The sequence below is a fragment of the Lonchura striata genome, chromosome 5 (assembly GCF_046129695.1).
Source record: "Lonchura striata isolate bLonStr1 chromosome 5, bLonStr1.mat, whole genome shotgun sequence".
Lineage (NCBI taxonomy): Eukaryota > Metazoa > Chordata > Aves > Passeriformes > Estrildidae > Lonchura > Lonchura striata.
Genome location: NC_134607.1, coordinates 24477048 through 24496268, shown reverse-complemented (window position 1 = coordinate 24496268; position 19221 = coordinate 24477048). Strand labels below are relative to the sequence as shown.

The 19221-nt window shown below is 44.1% G+C and overlaps 1 protein-coding gene across 1 annotated transcript; it reads right to left on the bottom strand.

The window, feature by feature from the left end:
• Positions 1-603: 603 nt before the first annotated feature.
• FAM83F (family with sequence similarity 83 member F) lies at positions 604-17962 on the bottom strand. The gene is made up of 5 exons (XM_021552712.2): positions 17507-17962; positions 13670-13837; positions 7082-7203; positions 5797-6509; positions 604-668 (listed from the first exon to the last, which is right to left on the bottom strand). The coding sequence occupies exons 1-5, from the start codon at positions 17960-17962 to the stop codon at positions 604-606; spliced, it is 1524 nt and encodes a 507-aa protein (XP_021408387.2).
• Positions 17963-19221: the final 1259 nt, after the last annotated feature.

Here is a 19221-nt window from a genome sequence, read left to right as displayed (position 1 = left end):
TCTGATACTGCTTTGTGGGCTACTGTTAGCTAAACCCTTCTTCCAGTCCACTCATTTCTGCGTGGGCAAGTGACAACAGGAATCTACAGGAAGACCCCTTATGGACAAAGGATTGCTCCAGTGTCTGTAAACATCCTTATTTCACCCAGAATTTGCCACTTTAATTGGATTCAGCCTTACAGCCAGTCAGATCAATACATTTTTGCAGTGCAGTAGAGTAAACAATGCAACTCAGTTATTCCAAGTCTGCAGCTAGACAGACCAAAGTAGCAGCACAAAAAAGTCAGAAAATCTCCTGCATTTCTCTGGGCACAGAGTGAGCTCTGAGACCAGTCATCACAGTTGTTTTTATATACAAAATATGTGTACACATAGACATATGGACTAATACATTCATCACTAACCCTCATTTAAGGGACCGACTATCCAAAGTCTGCTCATCACCAGTAAATGTGCTTTAGCCGGGGGTGCCAGATGCATCCAGGACCTGCAGTGGCTTTACAGATCACTGCATGAGGATATGGCTGTAGGTTCAAAATCAATCAAGAAGTTACTGTTCCAGCTTGAGATTCAGTCTTTAGTTCTCCAGACAATCCTTCCCAATCAAGATAACACACAGGTAGATTGTTTGTTTTTATCGCTCATAGTAGAGTTTGGATTCAGGTTACCTGGAAAGAGAAGTTGAAGTAGTATTAATGTTAAGTAAATAAGCCCTGGATAAAATTTGGACTCATGCTTCACTCTCATTTTTTACTATACACCTTGTGTTAGACCTACATTATTCTGCACTCTCTCATGGCTTTTTTTCTGCTGCAGTGAAATGAAGAAATATTAAAATAAGAGCAAATATATTATATTGTAGAGCAAACCACTGGAGAAGTATTTCTAGGCTTTGGCTTGTACTCAATCAAGCTTCATTAGGTCCCAGCTGGCACACTGATAAATAGTCTGGTCATGTCTTGGGTGGGAAGTCTTCCAAAGACTGAGGTATGGAAAAAAACCCTGAAAACCCAAGGACATCTCATCCATTTGATACCCACACACATTCTTAGTAGAGGTTTCTTTTTCCATGTCTTGTTTCAAACATCTCTAGTGCTAATGTTTCCACCACTGCCTTTGCAAGACAAATCCAAAGGTCTCTCACTAAAGTGACACAGTATGCTGCCTCCATTTTCTACAATCCTGTTTTTTTTCACTGCTTACTCTATGAATTTCTTCTGCTCCCAGTACCTGTACCTTTCAATGCTTCCACTTCTGTCTGGCGTCCATCATTACAGCCAGATGTTGATATGATTGCCCCAGCATATCTGTTTCAAGCACTGTACAAAACTGTATTCAGAGGCTTTTGCAAGTAAGGGAGCTTATCTGTGCTCTAAAGTCATCAAAGCTTGCATGACTCTGGCCCAGGGCAGCAGGGACTGAGAGGGGCTGCCATGTGGCTTGAATCACTCTGATCAGAGGCAGGCCCTGCTCATGTACTCGTACAGAAGGAAGGCACACGTGCCTCTCCCAAGCACTTGGAGCCAGATGCCAGAAAACTGCCACAGCTCATGGTGACATGCTACTGAGAAGCCTCAGCCTTACTAAGTTTAGGGAGCATTCAACCCAAGCACTGCCTCTGAATTGGGCTTGAAGTAAATGATTTTTAATGTCACTCTTTTGCTTGTGGGTATTTGGTCAATGCTGCCCTTACCTGTAGATGATGGGGGAGAGAAGAGCTCTCTTTTCTCCCCCTCATTCTCTCCACTTTCTTTCACACTGCATCTTCTTGATGTTCACCTGGGAGGTTGCACTGCACCCTGCCCTAACTTCTGTGGCTTCTCTGTGTGCTACTGCCTCCTCCCCACATCTCCCTGTGGCATTTCATTCTACCTGTCCCTCTCTGACACATCCTGCATGTTAGTATTATCATTACTCATATCTCCTCCCCACCCCTCTTTCCTTCCCAGTCTGTATCACATTCAAGACCTTCATGCTTTTTTTGAAAGATGTCTGTGCTTCTCTGCTTAATTTCATCTCCCAGCCCTTTTATTCTTACCACTTTCTACTCTTGTCTTCTGACCTTTTTCTACATATCCCACTACAGTTAGAGCAAACACCCTCCTTGTATGTACCTGTGGCTGCTGCTCTCTCCACAGAGAGCAATAGGCACAACTTTCCCAGGCATTGTCCTGGGGAAGGCTGTGAGAAGACCAGAGAAAGAATGATAAACAAATCTTATCTTCACTTGCTGCACCTGTTGTTGTGAACATGTGGAATGTGTTACGGAGATTTGTTTACCAAAGGGTGATTTCTTAATTGGCCAATGGTGATGGTGTTTTGGATTCAAAGGACCAATTAGGTCAAACTGTATCGGACTGTCTGTAAGGGTGATGAGTTTCTTAACAAGTATAGTATAATAAAGTGATTGATCAGCCTTTGCAATCATAGAATTAATGCTAATTATTACCTGGCTGGGGATATGGTGTTATGACAAGTACCCAACATCATTTCCCTCTTTCTCTTTAGAAAAGGGGCTGAAAATTCCAGTTACCACTCTTCCACTCTTCTCACTTTGGCTGAAAAATGCTGGTGATAACTAAGCAGCTATTTCAATGCCATCGCAGTACTCAGTGTAAATCCCATTTCTTGTTGCAAGAAGCACACAAAACTGAAACGCAAAATCCTTCTACTAAGTATATGTATTTATGTATTTTGCAACATGAGGAATAAAGTCGATGCATGGAGCACCTCAGGACAGCAGACCCTTCTGAACAAGCCCACTTTGCTTCCTCCAAAGGAGAACAGCAACCAGAAAGTCTGTACCTTCTGAAGGTACATGGCTTTCAGACTTTTGCAATGTTTCCCAGTAACTGCACACAGAAGTCACTGTCTTTGCTGACCACAGTCTGCTCAGAATCAACTTAAAATTAACAAGATTCTGGTCAGGTTCAGAGCTGCTCTTCTGTCCCTCAGCGGGCAATAGTGAAATCCAAGGGTTCTGTTAATTTCATTATGTGGTTTGAGAAAACCTTTTAAGACAATGTACAACTTGCCATGTGCTAGGACAACACATCAAGGTGTTAATTCAGATACTTAGTTTGGGACATTACTTTCTATCTGGAGTCCTTGTATTTTCCAGACTCCTAATTCTGACTCATAGGAATCCTTTTCTAGCCTGTAAAAACTGCATCAGAGTTTCAGACTCCATCACAGCACACACTTCCATCATTTTTCTTCCCAGTTCAGATTCTCTTCATCACCATTTGCTCCTACAAGACTGAATCTGACTTTCAGCCTGCTTGAATAATGTCTTTCAACTACTCTATGAGCTACTCGGGTGTGGATCTGGTCTCTTCATGCATTTGCAAGATGGAATGTGTCTCCGTGGTGCTAGAGAATTAATAGTGACTTTGGAGGATGTGTGCACAGGCAGCCCCATGGGACTTAAGTGTGCTGTTTAATCTTTACAAAAGCTAAGGGCAGCTATTTCAAACCGTGAAGCTCTGAATAATTGCATCCTAACCTGCCTGCATATGAAGTACCTTCTCCCTCATTTCCACTTCTTACCTCCCTTCTGTCATCCAGAATATCACAGCACCAGTTTTCACTAGCTTTGCTGAAAGACATCTTAAACTTGTAAAACTAAGTCAGCCATAAAGTTACCCAGGAACAAAGTGCCTCCTATCTTTATACTGAGGCTGGAACTCTATTCCATGGGTGTCTTCAAGAATTTTTTATTAAATCCTTTTCTGTTCCTCATGAGTATCCATCTATTTAATATGTCCTCTACCATCTCTGTTCACATGCCACTTTGGGACTATTAGACTAGAGGAGTTTTCTCTCACAAAAAAGTGATTTAATTCAAAAGCAACACACAATCCATGATCTTCCTTCAACCTTTGATGATACCAGATGGACAAAGTCTACTTATACCATACTTCAAAAGCTATGTAGTCTCCTACTGTCACCATGAACAGGCATTCTCAATTTGCCAATAAGCCAAAAATACTAGCAAGGACACACTGGAAAGATTTATCAGATCAGAAAAATGACAGGGGAAGACTGGTTTGCTGGACCTCAGCACCTTCCCTGGACCTGTTCTCAGTTCTTCCTTCCCCCTTATTGAAAGAGTCTGCAGGAAGTAACAGTGGCAATAAATAAAACCTGAACATAATAGCATGGTAATGTATTTGTGGAAATGGTCTAGACCAAGCATCAGACTGTCTCGCACAGATCCACTGTGTTAGGAGGAATAGGGACATCCCTGCTGCCCGGATGGTGCAATGCCCCAGCAGGGTGCAGCACCCCACTGTTCAGCCAAAGACATCAACCTCTCGTGCCTTAATCTGGGCCTGATTTCATCAAGACATTGTGGGAATACCAGGCTGGCTGCTTTGAAACAGGTGACAGTGAGAATCTCTGATACTGCAAAGTGCTGATGAATCAGAGATGACACAATTCTCTCCTTCTGTCACTAGAGGGTAGTGCGAGCACTCAGGTCCATTCCCGTAAGTGGAAATGCCCATACATCTCCCCACAGGTCCTCACTGATTTTGCTTTTCCAGGCTTTGAGGAAGGGGCCCACCAGCACATAATGTCTGTGTTCAAGACCTACTTGGAGAGAGGACCTCTTTAGATCCAGGTTTACTTCTGCCTCCTCAAATGCCAAATGCAGACTCTAAAATGGATCTACTACAGTCTTAATTAAATTAGCCATTCCCTCTTACAGCTCCTATTTCTTGTGTTCATTTGGCATTTTGAGCCTGTCCTTCGTTTAGGCACAAATATTTCCAAGAACCTAATTAATTGTTGTTGACTGTCCCAATACCCTGCTTTTCTTCTTGGTCCCAGGAGAACATCTTTCTGTTTCACATCATGGTAACTGCAAAGGAATTCAGTCTCTCTACATCTGCATTTTGCATTCATCAGAGCACAGAATGGTCTCTGGCCAGACAAGAGGAGGAGGAATTTTCTCCTTGCAGTTAGTTTATTTTCCCGATGGTGCAGGATGTATTGACACCCAACACAGCTCACTGAGAGGAAGACAACCAGGCTGAATAGTCCAAAGATTTACTTCAATCTCACAAAACATGTAAAATGTTGGGAAGTTAGCTATGAACCCATAACCTGTTAGAACTCTTTATCATTTGTGTCTTCAACTGACTGAAGCCTTAGAAAGATTTAGTGAGAATATTAATCATGCATTAGCAAAGAAAGAAAAGTTGAGATCTAGTGATCTACTTCTTTGTAGCTTCTATTTTCATGACCTTCTCCCCCATTTCAAAAGCTGTTAAAGGAGCAAATTAAAAAGACTTGTACCCTTTCCTCCACTCCTTGTCCCCTCACCTCAACATAAACATGTTTTCCTCTCTTCTCCACCAGGAATTTGTCACAGGAAATACACCTGCCTAAACTCTAATGAGGAAAGGAGGGATTACACTGAAAATCTCTCTGTGGCCTCCTAGCCACTACAACAGAGTACATAGTGCTGCTGTTTATTAGGCAAATGCACTTTATGAACTGAGCACTGTTTTACACAAGGCAATGTTTACCTTTCTCTCCCTTTGCTGCTCAAAAGTACAAGAAGCACCACATGAGAAGTACCAACCTTACAGTAAGACTGCCATTAAATTGCTTTCAACTTATATTGCCTATATCTTTTAATACAGATTCTACCCTTTGTTCTCACTCATTTTGGTTCAGAGGAAATCAGAGGATCTACTCACAAGTGCCTGTAGTGAGTATGGTTGCATCAATCAGCCAAGCTCAGAACAAGGAACACAGAAAGCAGAGTATGCTGGTAAAAGATTTTACCTGAGTTGCCTCCAGTGCTCCGAACACTAGCATGGCCAATGCTGAGCCTCTCATATTCCAGTTTCATGTTCCCAAGGTCTTCTCCTGAATGTCCTTCACTTGCAAAAGAATTGGCCTCAATGCTTGAGCCTGGAGACCGCTTGGCCTTGCGACTGAAAAGCCCACTGGCAAACCGTTTTCCTTGCTTTGCATTGCTCTGTGCATCTTCTTTCTTTATGTCACGAATAGACTCTCTGGATTTGGATTTATTTTTCAGGTCCATGTGGAGCCGGGACAACAGTTTCTGGGGGCTCCGATTCAGCTTGTTCAAGTTCTCCAGAGGTGGATCTATTTCTGGGAACACTTGCTCCAATGTGACTAAGTCATTGAGGAACTGATTTAACCGTTTCTTTGACTCACTTGTTTCCTCCTTTTCCATATTTCCCTGATTGTCTTGCCTGTGCCGTGAAGCCCAGAGCATCATATCACCACGGGTTGCCCCTGCTACTAAACCATACTTTGGGTTAATGAACTTCCTAGCCACAGTGGAGGAATGAAAACCTGGCTTCCCAACTCCAAGGAGGAATGGGTTAGCAATACCCAGTTCCTTGTATAAATTAACTTCCTCTGAGATGGCGTAGAGCTCACGAAATTCAATGTCAAACATCTCCACATGCTGTCCTGTCAAGACTAGCAGGATGTTTCTGTCAATGTGGGATGAAGTCCACGTGAAGCTAAGAGGAGGAAACAGAACCAGCATTAGATTTTGGGGTGTACTTGACCCAGCCAACCTAACAAAACCTAAGTCAATACAGTGGAATATGTAGCATTATGCCATTTGCCCTCGTGTCCTTGGCCAGATGGGCCCCATAGATACATGACACAACATTATTTTTTTTCCTTAAACATGTAGACTAGTAGACTTTGGGAGAAAAGGCCCTGAAACTCTGAAGGACCCTTTTAAAAAAGCAGCACTGAATCAGAAAGGAAGAGTCTCTGGACTGAAAACCTCACTGAAGAGAACTGAATACAGGGACTGGTGGGGAGTTCTTGCAGACCCCTTCCCGATGCAGTGTAGAACTGTCTCTAGCCCTCTGAAAAGGTCTGCCAGCATGGGTATGTTCCATTCTCTGAAGAAGGGCTTTATACCACTTTCTCTGTTGTCCCACTCCAGTTTCTACAGATGCCACACAGATTACAGAAGGTGGGAGAGAAGAGGGGGTGACATGTGAAGAAGACTCTCAAGCAAAGCCATGACCATTCTTTAAATAAATGCCTTAATGTGCCTTAAACAAGAGTAACCTACCTGTATGATCCAGTGGCCACCTTTTCACCATCCACCATCAGGAAACGGGATGCCAGTGTGCCTCTGATCTTCCCTGATGGCATGTAGAACCCAACTCCTGTCACAGAGCGTATGCGGATATTCTAACAGGGAGGTGAAAAGACAAAATGTCACAATAAATAGGACAGAAAGTTAGGTAATTGCCAGTTCCAAGTCTTAAGATTTCACTCACATTGTCTCACTAGTTCTGGGACTACACCTCATTTTGTATCAGCCACCAGAAGGGCTGCAAAAGGAAAGCATAGTGTTGTAAGTCCTGTTGTCATCCCCTGTCTACACAGGTCACTCCTCTCAATGAGTTTATAGCTGTCCAAGGGGTCAGCATCATCAAAACCCTGCCTGCTGTCTTCAGCTATTCACTTTAACCACTGGCAAGACAATGCTTTCAGGTAAGTGTCTCTACTAATTTCCTGAATACATCAGTGAAGAAGAATTTCTGAGGATGAGGAAGGAGAATCTGTGGGTCTCAGATTCAGTCAAAGAAAGAAACTGAGAGTTTCTAGCCAGGCAAAAAGCCTGGGAAAGTGCTGGGAAAGAATGTAAATAATTCTTTATCTCTCTTGTTTTTCACATTGTTTATAGTTAAGTTCTATCACTGTGCGTCAAGCACTCTGCACCAATGCTGTGGGTTGTTTTCACTTCAGAACCAATGGATTTGGTCCTTGCAGAGCACTGTATAAAAGAGCAGTGCATTTTGAATAAAGGGGAGTTTTACTGTTACAGCCTTCTGAATCATAGTCTCTTCATTCCCATCCTGCCTCGACAGCAACAAGAATCTTTTCATAAAATGAATGGAAGTAGCTAGAAAAAGAATACTTCTCCCCAAATCTCACATCTCACACCCTTTGATCAGCAAACCTACAAATAATGAAACAAAGTACTACCAGATACAGAAAAAACACAAAGTTAAGGTTACGTGATTTTCAACAATAGATGTATGCCTGTGCATACTATAAGGATATATTTGCACATTGGACTGAGTGTTACTCTGCTCATGGGTCCTGGTTGCACAAAGCTGAACTGCCAAAGTGTCTAACATGAAACATTCCCCCTCCCCTCCCCTCAAACCTGAAAATATTGAATGTCAGTATAAGTTTGGAGAAAACTATCTTGTCACTCTGACACACAAATCTAGAAAATTTTCTTCATTCCACCATATTTTTATGTAAGGATTCCTTAAGAATGAAAAGCTAAAAGGTACTGTGAACTGGAGTCATAAATTCAGGGCTGGGAGTCAGATAGTTGCAGGCATAACTGCAGCTCTGATACTGTTCCTTGTGATGTTCTGGGAAAGTCGATTCACCTTTGTTTCATTCTTCCCCATCTGCAGAGCAGAAGAATCAAGAGGATTTGGCTAATGCTAGCATAGCCTCAGATCCCACAAAGAGCTAAGTCCTACTACTATAAACCTCACTGACAGTTTAAATATTGATAGACTACAGAAATCAGGATGCAGGAATGAGTGATTATAAGAATGCAGATTTCTTTCAAAAGCTGTTTTTTCTGACTATAACTCCTGCCTTTTGAATCCGCTGCTATTTCCCCACTAGAACACAGCAGTGGAAATACAAATTCTGACTAACAGTAACTGATGACAGTAGTGTTTTGCATTCAGCTGTTGCTTGATCTGTCTGGAGTCCTGTGTGGGCATTAGCTAATTAATGCTCCCTACATTGCTGAAAGTATTATTACCCCATTTTAAAGATGAGGAGTCTAAGACAGAAAAAGATGAAGTGGCTTGCCCAAGGCCTAGCAGTGAGTCATACATATGAGATGCTGAAGACAGGTTGGGTAGAGCACAGGAGAAATGGTGCCCTTTCCAGTAATTAAAATAACATTTGAATTTGACTGGCTGATCACCTGAAATGTTTTTTTTTTTCCTTGCTGATTAATGCTGGATGTGGGATTTGCCAAATCATGCTATGCTGACTGCACAGGGCAAGAAGTCAGTCAACAGCTCTGACGTGATACATACTCCTGTGAATCAAGAAGTATCAGCCTGTGAGAGCAGAAAGCTTCCCAGCATATAACAAGTTTGGATCTTATTGTGTTTCTATGTTCTATCACCTTCTTTTGGTGGAAAGAAAGCACACTTGAATTTCTGCAGTAACTGAGCTGTACGTAACACTTAGAAAGGCGCAGAGGGGTTAGAACTGAACAGCTGAGCACATAAACCTCTTTGAATAAAATAGGTACAAGAGTGCATGAATACATCTTGAAATGCAGAAAACAAGCACAAAGTCATATAAACATAAAGTCACTTAACAGGTTATTTGTATACAATTTTCTGCCTTGAAGGATCATGGAACATTTGTGGACTGCTAAGTCAAGCTACAGAGGAAGAATGAGCCTGGTCATGTACCAAAGACTACATGATAACAAAAGAGGAGAGACAAATATAAATGAGGTAGGATTGCAGGTGTTTTCAGAGGGTATTAGAGTTACAGTAGTAACAAATATTTTGAGTAGAGGACCAGATAAAAGTGACACCTCCAGATCTATATAGTTGCAAAAGCCTGCTTAAGGTTTGTTCTGTAATATCCTGGCTCATGGGAGATGCAGTCTGCATTAAATTTCCATATTTCCTTTCCACAGACTTGCACCACTCCTCATCACAAGCAGTGACTAACATATTCCTGGCTACAACTCAGTATGACTGGTAACAGTCAAGCCTGACAGAGCATCCTAATACAAATAGTAAGGAATTGGTCTTCCTTGCTTTATTGTGGCACTTTTAAACCTCAGTCTGAATCTACAGAAAGCTAAGTCACACCTAATTTATCTAGTCAGTAATGCTGTGACTGACTTGACAGACCTAGGCCATAGTGCTTACAAACTGGGGCTGAGTAGGGGTAATACACAAGACAGACTCTAAATAGAGGTGTTGTAACTGCTTCCATCAGAGAATCCTATGTGTACCTTCCCTCTTAGAACTGGAAAATCCTCTGTTTGCCCTGGACAGTTTGGAGCCTTGCAAGCTCCCATTCTCAGAAGGTCACAAGTCTAGAAGAATTCTGTAGCAGACCATTAAAAAACCAACAGCACTACTTCACATCACATTCTGCTCCTCCCTCATCTCAGGTAGGACTCAATGACAAAAACCATAAAATACTGAAATGAAATTCCAAAAGTTTCTTAGGCAGAAGCTTTTTAGATTTTCTGAAGTGAAAGGAGAAAGTTCTTACATGTTAAGCAAATGAATGTAAAACTTAATGTGAAGGTGAACTTCCTGCAGATAAATTATTCCCTGAGCTTGCTTTGAACTCTAGGAGAATTCTCTCAGTCTTTGGGCAGGAGTGTCTGTTATTGTGGTCAGGGTTAACAGAAACATGAGAACAAAAAACTTATCTAAAAACTGGTGAGAACATTCACCCTCAGGTCCTGAAAAAAGAGGAATTTCTGAGGGGCTATGAATTTAGTGTCTATGAAAACTCTGATTCACTGTGATCTCTGTAGAGCACTCGTGTCAAACAGAAGTCTGACAAACCATGTCCTGTAGGCTCAGAAAGCCATATGACTCACACACAAGACATGCTCCTATGAACAACCCATGAACATTCTGATGATAGCATTTAAATACATTTCTGATGAGCTCTGGCCTTCAGACAAAAATTGAGGTTTTCTCATCTCATGCATTGAGTTGGTTAAGAACTCTTACTCTTTGCAGGGTGAGGTACTGTCTTCCTCTAGCAGTTTCCCTCCCATGAGATTGTCAGCAGATCATGATACCTTGCCATCTCTACAAAAATAATACAATTTTGTGAAAATGTTCATCACTGTACATAGAAAAAGGGCAAAACCCAGTGTTAACACTTAATCTCCCCGTATTAGGACTGTTGAAGGATTCACTTTGCATTGGATGAACACGGCAACAGGACCAAAAGGGCAGAAAATACAGAACAAAGTAAGTATCTGGTGGTGACAAGACAGAATAAACATTGTGACCTTGTGGTTCACGGCAGTGCATCATCTCTCTCCCCCTGGGATCAGAACTTGTCTCTAAACCTTAGAGTTGTATCTCATGTGGCTGCAACTTCCTGAGGGGAAAAAAAAACCATCCTCTGTACCTCACACAAGCATTCCAAAGGGAAGATGGGCAGAAGGGCAGGAAAGAAGAGTATGCAATTCCTTTGCTGGCAAACTATGTCTGCTGAAAACTGTGAAAAAAATCTTCTAGAATAAAGCAAAATGGTAATTCAAAAAGGAGATAGTATTTTCCCTGTTGCTAAAAATCTGTAGAAGAAACTCAGACATCAAAGCAGATGTCAGGAGAAAAATGGTTGATAAGAAATGGGTGAATGATGGTTTACTCAGCAATTTCAGTATCTTTTATGATCAAACAACGTGGGACAAAGTGATTCTGCCTGAACAAGACCAGAAGCCCAGCTTGCTTTCTTGCTTTAAATCTGGATCTTCAACCCTTGGCACAAGAGGAAGGGCTGGGGGGAGTTCTCAGGGGGAAACCTTAACCTTTCTGGAGCTTCCTTGGGTATCCAAGGCCTGTTGCCAGGGAAATCCCGACATGATGGTTTCTGCTACACTGACCCAAGCAGCAGCATAGGCACATTCAAAGCAGCTTTGGGTGAGATACTAAGAGAACATCTTCCTTGAGAGGCAAATTACTTGTTTCCCCATTCCATGAAGAATCGCCCTGGTCATTCCGTATAACCATATACAGGTATTAACTGCATTGACCTTAGCAAGACTAACAAAAACCTAAGCCATACTGGAAAAAAAAAGATAACAACCTTCAGGGGAATTTAACTTCCAGTATGAGATACCTGGGAAAAGAGGAGGAAAATTTGAAGCACAAAAATCTGCAGGCTGAAGCTTTGCAGAATAGTGAACAGCTGGGTCAAAAGATGTTAAAAATTTCTTCTCAGTGGACTTCCTTCAAGTCAGCTTGTACTATTTTTAGCTGAAGATGTCTAAAGGAAAACACAGCATGGGCTGCCATGAAAGAATGGAATCACAGAAGGGACACAAATGTTTTCTCCTTCTTTTGATTGCATCAGTTCAAACTGCATCTCTTTAAAGAGAGCCATACAACTAGACTGCTGCAGGACCTAGGCATTGCTGTAGAACATCACTGGGATCACTGGTTTAGGAGTGTCAAGACTGTGTAGAAGGATAAGAGGATGAGCAGAAGGGGACTGCTTTAGAGACAGAGAAAACAGACTGAAAGGAACTTGCCTCTCTCAACACAACTCATTCTAAAATACCAGGACATCTTTTCATTCACTCTGTCCAGAAGTTAAAATATTGTAGTACTGAAGACATCATTGCTGTACACAACGATACAGTAAGAAAAGTACTGGGAAACCGGTACCAGAGCAGATGGAACTGCTGCTGAGATTTCAAAGTTATGTACCAAAGAGACACAAACCTAGGATACACAATACCACTGGCACTTGAAACATGTCTGTTATAATGAGGTCTGTGTCTTGCTTTCAAAGACACCAGAAGGAAGGAAATTCCACCACTGTTTTGGAGAAAAATGATAAAAGTTCTCAGCTGGATGTCTTTTTTGATGAAACTCAGAACAGAGTGGTAGTTCACAGGAGAATTCTTCAGATACATGCAGGTAATTTTCATCCAGATTTAAGATGGTTCTCCTAAAATGATTAATATGAGACTATAATCTTCAGAGCTTTTTGAGTTTTGGTTGTGTTTTGGGGTTTTTTAACCATTAATTGAGTGTTTAAGGAAAATCCACCCCTGCTCCAGGCAAAAAGCACTTTTTTGCACTGCCACTGCACAGAACAATTGGATCACAAAGAGAGGTGAGTCTGGTATCCCATAGGTTGCTTCAACTTAGCAACTTTTTTCAGGATTTAGAACAAATCTGTAGTAGCAGCCATGACTAAAAAGATGGGGCGGAGGGGTGGGGAAAGGAAGGAATACAATACTAACAAGAAACACACAAATGATTTCAGTCTGTATGCAATGGAATGAGATCCCTCTGAGGCTGCTTCTGCCAACCAAGCTAGACTGACTACTCTGATGTGCTGCATGCACTGTATGAAGGCACACTCTGGTATGGGACTGGGCAGCAGCTGTGGCACTCAATCCCTTACATCTTCCTTTAAGTCCTCCTAAAGGAGGACTACAAGCTCATTCACTCTCAGATGACCACTGCTGGGCAGGAAAGTCTTGATTTCACAGAGTATTCGTGTCCTGTAAGAGGGATCCATGAAGACAACTCAAAGAGCTGCTTGGGACTGTAGTTTGAATCCTTACATAGAAGAGCTATAGGAATTTTCTCTGCTAATTTTCTCCCCAGACAGGAATTTTTAGGTCACAAGAGCCAGGGAACTACACAGATCCCTGTCTTGTGTGAAAAACAAAAAAATCCAAATCTTTCCTTTTTCTTTCCTTCTGTATTATCAAGCCATGCTGCTATCCCTCTGTGCTCCATCACTTTAAGTGGTGAATGACTTGTAGGCAGGAAGAGATGAGTTTGCTGATCCAAGCAAGTTCCAAGATTCACTACAACTGCGAAAGGCCAATGACCTGCAGGAGATAATGGTTTAGTACTGAATACCTTACCCTGATCTGCAAGTCATTGAGGTCAAGGCATCTGCACATTTCCAGGAAGAGCTTCACACCCTCCTCATCTAGGATGATATAGACCGGGATCCAGCGCTTATATGCTGCATCAACAATATCACGGAAGATGTCCCGGTCCGTAAATACATCCATGACCACTGCAATAATCTGGAAACAAGAAAATGGTAGACAGACAACTGAATAAATATTAGGAACTGAAAGGAAGGCCCTTCCCACTGGTGCAAAATAAAGAAGAGCACTGACACCAGATAATGGAGGAGAACTTTTGTCTCCATAGGGAGACAAAAGTACAGGGATGCACATGCCCAAGCACTAGCAATAATTGTAATTTTCTGGGTTAGCTGCTGTACTTTGGAAGGAAATTAGTAAATGTCTATGGGAGTTCTCCTTCCACATGAAAATTACTTATTTTAGGAGCCTGAGGAATGCCAAAGCCAAATACCTAGTTTTTCCTCTGTACTGAGAAACTTCCATTGTCTCTGTAAGGACTCACTTAAATTAAGAACACTGAAAATAGATTGAAAAAGAAGACTGAAAACACAACTTTAACACTTAACCTCAAAGTATCTAATGGAAGAATGAATGTGCAGAGCAATCAGGGCCTTCATCCTCAGCCATGATGCACAGTGTAGAAAACAAGAATTCTACTTTCCTTTTTTTTCCCCCCAAATCCCTGTGAAAAGTCTGCTCTCAGGGCTTGCTTCCCAAGGAATGATTTATTGAGCTCAAACATAAATACTTTATGTTTCTCAGAAAGGGTCTGGAGTGTATTCAAGATTTGGAGGCAAAATAATCATTCCCTCTCTTTGCATGTATTGTTTTTCTGGTGTAAAACGAATCCTTCTTTCCAGGCATAGATTTTACATTAAAACAAAAGGTTTCACTGAAGTGAGAGACAAGCCTGAACATTTATAGGATGAGTAACAACAAAACCAAGAAGGTTATGGGTAACTTTAATGTTGATCTTACAGAAAGGGAGAGAAAGACAAAAGATCTATCTTTTACACCATTAGAAACACCAATTATTTTTTCTGCCTGAGTTATTCTTCCCAACATTTTAAAGGTTATCAATGGAGGAAACTACTATTTTTCTAGTCCCTCTGCATAACATCAGTGTGCCAGGTCAGAGCTGTCATGCTGACAGTATGCTGGGAATAGAGTTGTCTAAATTTTAATTTCCTGGGTGCTGGGGATCACAGCAATAAGCCCATCTGGGCTGGGGATGACATATACAGGTGTGAATAGAGCTAAATAGTGAATCACACTGTAGGACTTTCTTCACTTGATGCTTGGAAAAGGTGCAGCTCTCTTGCAGGAGCCCCCTAAGAAAGGGGGAATAATTCTCCCCCTTGTTCAAGGGTCTCTTTCCTGTGAAAAATGCCCTTGTACAAATAGCTTTTGGGAAAGTGATGCCACAGTAAACATCCTCCACTGCATCTGCTGAAGCTCTGCTTAGTCCCTGATTGTACGGCCAACAACAACCAACACATCTGCTCTGTCAGGCTCCTTCTGTCAACAGTGCTTACACCAGCTTCCCTTTGTTAGAGAAAGAAAAGAGCTGACATTTTATTTATGCTCATCATTAACACATAAGTTCCTGATAGAGGTGAATTATGCTGCAGCTATATCATACTAAATCCCACAGTAACTTCTACTAGGCAGAATGTAACAGGAATGTTACCAGAATCTGTAAAAATTAAAATACAGTGAACCTGTGCCACCTTGTTTTTGAACAACTCCACATACAGGCAAATCATAGTTAAAGGCATGAACGGTTCATGTATTAACTCAGGCCTGTTATGCTCTCTCTCCCCTCACACACAGAGGTATGGATATGCTATTTAGGAGAAAGGATGCCAAATAATATTCATTTGAAGTAAGAACATTCACATAGAGAATGGATAGCAGAAGCAGAACTTCTTTTGTCTCCATCCCCACCATTTGCAATGAGTGTAAGGACTGAAGAAGTTATACCCCCTCCTGGACAAACCATTAATTTTCACTACTGGCTTTGCAATGTGAAGGGATTGCTCCCTCCAGGCTGTGGGGCCTTGTGTCAGTTCAGGCTTCTTTCCAAGACTGAGGACCATTGACAACAGCAGTCAAAACTCCCCATGGGCAACGCCTGTTGTGTTTGCCATCTCAAACCCCTGTCACAGCTGGTGATCTGTCAAGATCACCTAGGAGCGTTCCCAACCAGAGCAAGTCAGAGCATGAGTGTCTACCCCTGCAAGAGATTTTCCCCATTTCTCTTCCAATCCTGTGGATAATGAACTTACCTGTAGGACCCATAGGTGTGCCTAGCTCTTCACAGGAATTTTAAGATTGGCAAGTTAATGCTTGCTAATCTCATTGCAGCTAGGTAGCTTAATTAACATATGTTTGTAAAATACTGATGATAAAACACCCACAGACATGTGCCACATATTAGCAGCATCTGTTTAGACCCCTCCTCAGAAAAAAACAAGCCAAACAATCCCCTACTCTCATTTGCTGATTAAAAAACTGCTACCTGGAGACTTTTTTTGCCAGGGCCAGCTCAGCTGAACACAATAGGCATAGTTATCTATGAAAAGGACCATTAAACACTCAAATGGCTGTTAAACGTGAACACAGCTTCGGGCTGGGAGGGGCACAGTTTGTCCAGTCAGTGAAAAATAAAAATCTACAAAGGAATTAATTATTTCTAGGTGCCAGGCACAGCTATTAAAAGAAACAAACTTTCCCAGTTCTTGAACAGTCTATAGAAACATTTGTAGCCGCACAAAGAGGAGGTGAAGTTGCACTACATCATAGTGTAAGGATTTTACAGCTTCTGTCTTCTAAGAGACTGATCACACCAGTCACTGAACAGAATTACAGGGTGTGCAGTTTCCGAGAGCAAGGAGCTGAGGACATCACCCACCAGATTAATGCCTCTGGAAAGTTTTCTGTGTTTTCCGACAGATTCGGTTTGAACAAGTCTGCAAAAGTGTTGCATATAGTGTGTGTTGGCAGAGGGGAACAGGCGGAGGAGGAAATGACTGCTGAATTACAAAGCAGAAAAACCAGAAAGCTGCAAAACTAAGCGCAGGAATGAAGTTGCTTATACTGTTCCCCCCTTTACCCAAGGGGTGTGTCAGCTCTGACGGATATCTTTTCCTGGGTGGTCTTCCCCGGGAACTTCACCCACATCCGGGGTGGGTGACGAAAAACCTCGTGATTGCCCCCACCTGTTCAAAGCAAGCTCTTGTAGCATCGTGGCTGGTTTGCTTCCTTGCCAGAGGTGCCCTGTCACCACCAGCAGTCATTTCCAGGGAAAGATAAACGGGAGAACCAGCCGCATATTGTGTGCACTTGGGTCTGCTTGCAGCTCAGGCTGGACGGTGTTGAGACCACAAAAAATAAACCCAAAAAACACCATCCCAGAAACGAACACGCTGCCCTGCCTTTAACTAGGGATACCTGCACACAGCAGGTAGGGGTGGCTGTAACAGCATCACGACCTGTCTTCCTCTGAACCCGGGAATGAGGCCGGGACAGGACAACGCGAACCACGGGTTCAGAATCCCAACTGAGGGGACGTGGAGGGGGTGTGCAGAGGTTTAACCCCATCTCAGGCATCAGCTTTGGCAAAGCGTAACATGACTGGCAACGAGGCACAGGGAAAGCCCTGCCTGGTGGACGCCGACCACTGCATGGCCAGCGCGCTCCTGCTTCGGAGCGAGAGCCGCCCGGCCTCGGCGGCTCTCGCCCACCTTCCACCCCATGCCCCGAGCCAGACCCTCGGCCCGGGAGAGGGCGAGCAAGGCTGGCCCGTCTTGGGCCGGGCCGTACCTTCTGCGCCTGCTGGATCATCTCCCGCACCACCTCCTTCAGGTGCGGCGCGCTCTCCTCCTTGCGCGGGTGCGTGAAGAGGGACACCCGGCTGATGCCGCGGTAGAACGTCTTGTCGGTCCAGCCCAGGTCCAGCGGGGGCACCTCGGTGTCCGAGCACTCGGGCCAGTAGGCCAGCGAGAGGGTCTCGCCGCCGGGCCCCCGCGCCACCTTGCCGCCCTCCCGGGGGTCGTCGTAGCCCCGCCAGCCGCCCCGCAGGTCCTGCAGCTCCCGGCCCGAGAGGAAATCGCGGAGCTGCTCCTTCCTCAGCGCCTCCCGGTACGCGGCCTCGCCGCGGGTCACCAGCGCCTCCAGGGCTCGGCGCTGCTCCTCGCTGTAGTAGAAGCGGGCCTGGGCCTCTGTCACCTTCTCGTTGACGTGCAGCTCGTCCAGCAGGAGCACCTGGGACTCCGCCATGCCGCCGGCACCCCCAGCGCAGCGCCGGCCGGGAGCGAGGGCAGGAGGCTGCGGCGGGAGGGAGAGGCTGGGCCGCGGCCGCCTCACCTGCCTTGCCCGAGCCCGCCCCGACGGGTGGGGCGGCCGCTCCCCCGGGCCCCGGGGACATGGCTGTCCCCGCCGCCCGGCCCCTCGCCCGGACTCCTGGCCCTCGGGACGGGGGTGCGAGTTGCGGGGAGAGCAACTTCTGCGAAAAGGAGAACAACCCGACCTAAGAGATGTAGGATGCGATGTGAGATAAAGGGAAGAGACTGGTTATGTGGCGGCCTAAACCAGCTTCGAGGGATGTGGGATAGAAATGTTTAACTAACTTGTGAAATTGTAGCCTAAGAGTGAACTTGGTGCACTGAAATGGGAAAACTGCACCTCTGAGGGAAGACCCTCGCCCACTGAACGCATAAATTTGGAATACCCTGTGCCTTTAAACTGAGGTGGGGAAGGAAAAGGCAGTAGTAGCTGAGCCAGATAGTGACGTAGATTCATTATGCAAATGTTGCCTGAATAGGATTGTATAAATATGCTTGCATATGTACATTGTGTATGTATGTATAAATACGCTTCCTAGCTTTGTGGATTTACCACTTCTCACCCATGTCTGCGCAAACATGAAATAAAATCGAGTGTCTCAACACTGCGTATGGATCAGCTTCCTCACTGGGTGAAAGAATCCATATTTGGGACAATACCCTGGCGTGGCTGGCACCAGTGTCCTGACTGCAGTCCTTAGAGGAGAGCCAGGCCTGGGCCCCAGATGTATTTTGAGGTGCAAATGCAAAAGTCTATTTAAGACTTTTCGCCCCCCTCTTTCACACTTGACAGCCGCCTGACAGATGCTCATGAGGAAGAGGGGGGCACAGCTGGGGCCAGGGAGGTGGGCAGTGCACCATGGTGGCCACAGGCAGTGGCCTGTTGGCTGCAGAGAGCTAGTAGCTGTCTCTCTCTGAATCCTCTGGCACCTCAGCAGCTCCAGAAAAGCAGGTGCTGTGGGGTACCCAGCTTACAGAGGGGAAGATGACAGAGCCATGTGCCAAAGGCTGCCTAACAGGCTGGTGTCAGAGCTGGGAGTAAAACAGTGCTGCTTCCAGTCTCTGGCTGGGAGCATGAATAAATAGCCACACGCATCCCACCGGAGACTGGGGGCTGTAATGTTAAATTAGTGTGTGATCGTTGCTAGGGGCCCTAATCCAGATTCCCTCCCCACTGCAGATTGGATAAAAAGC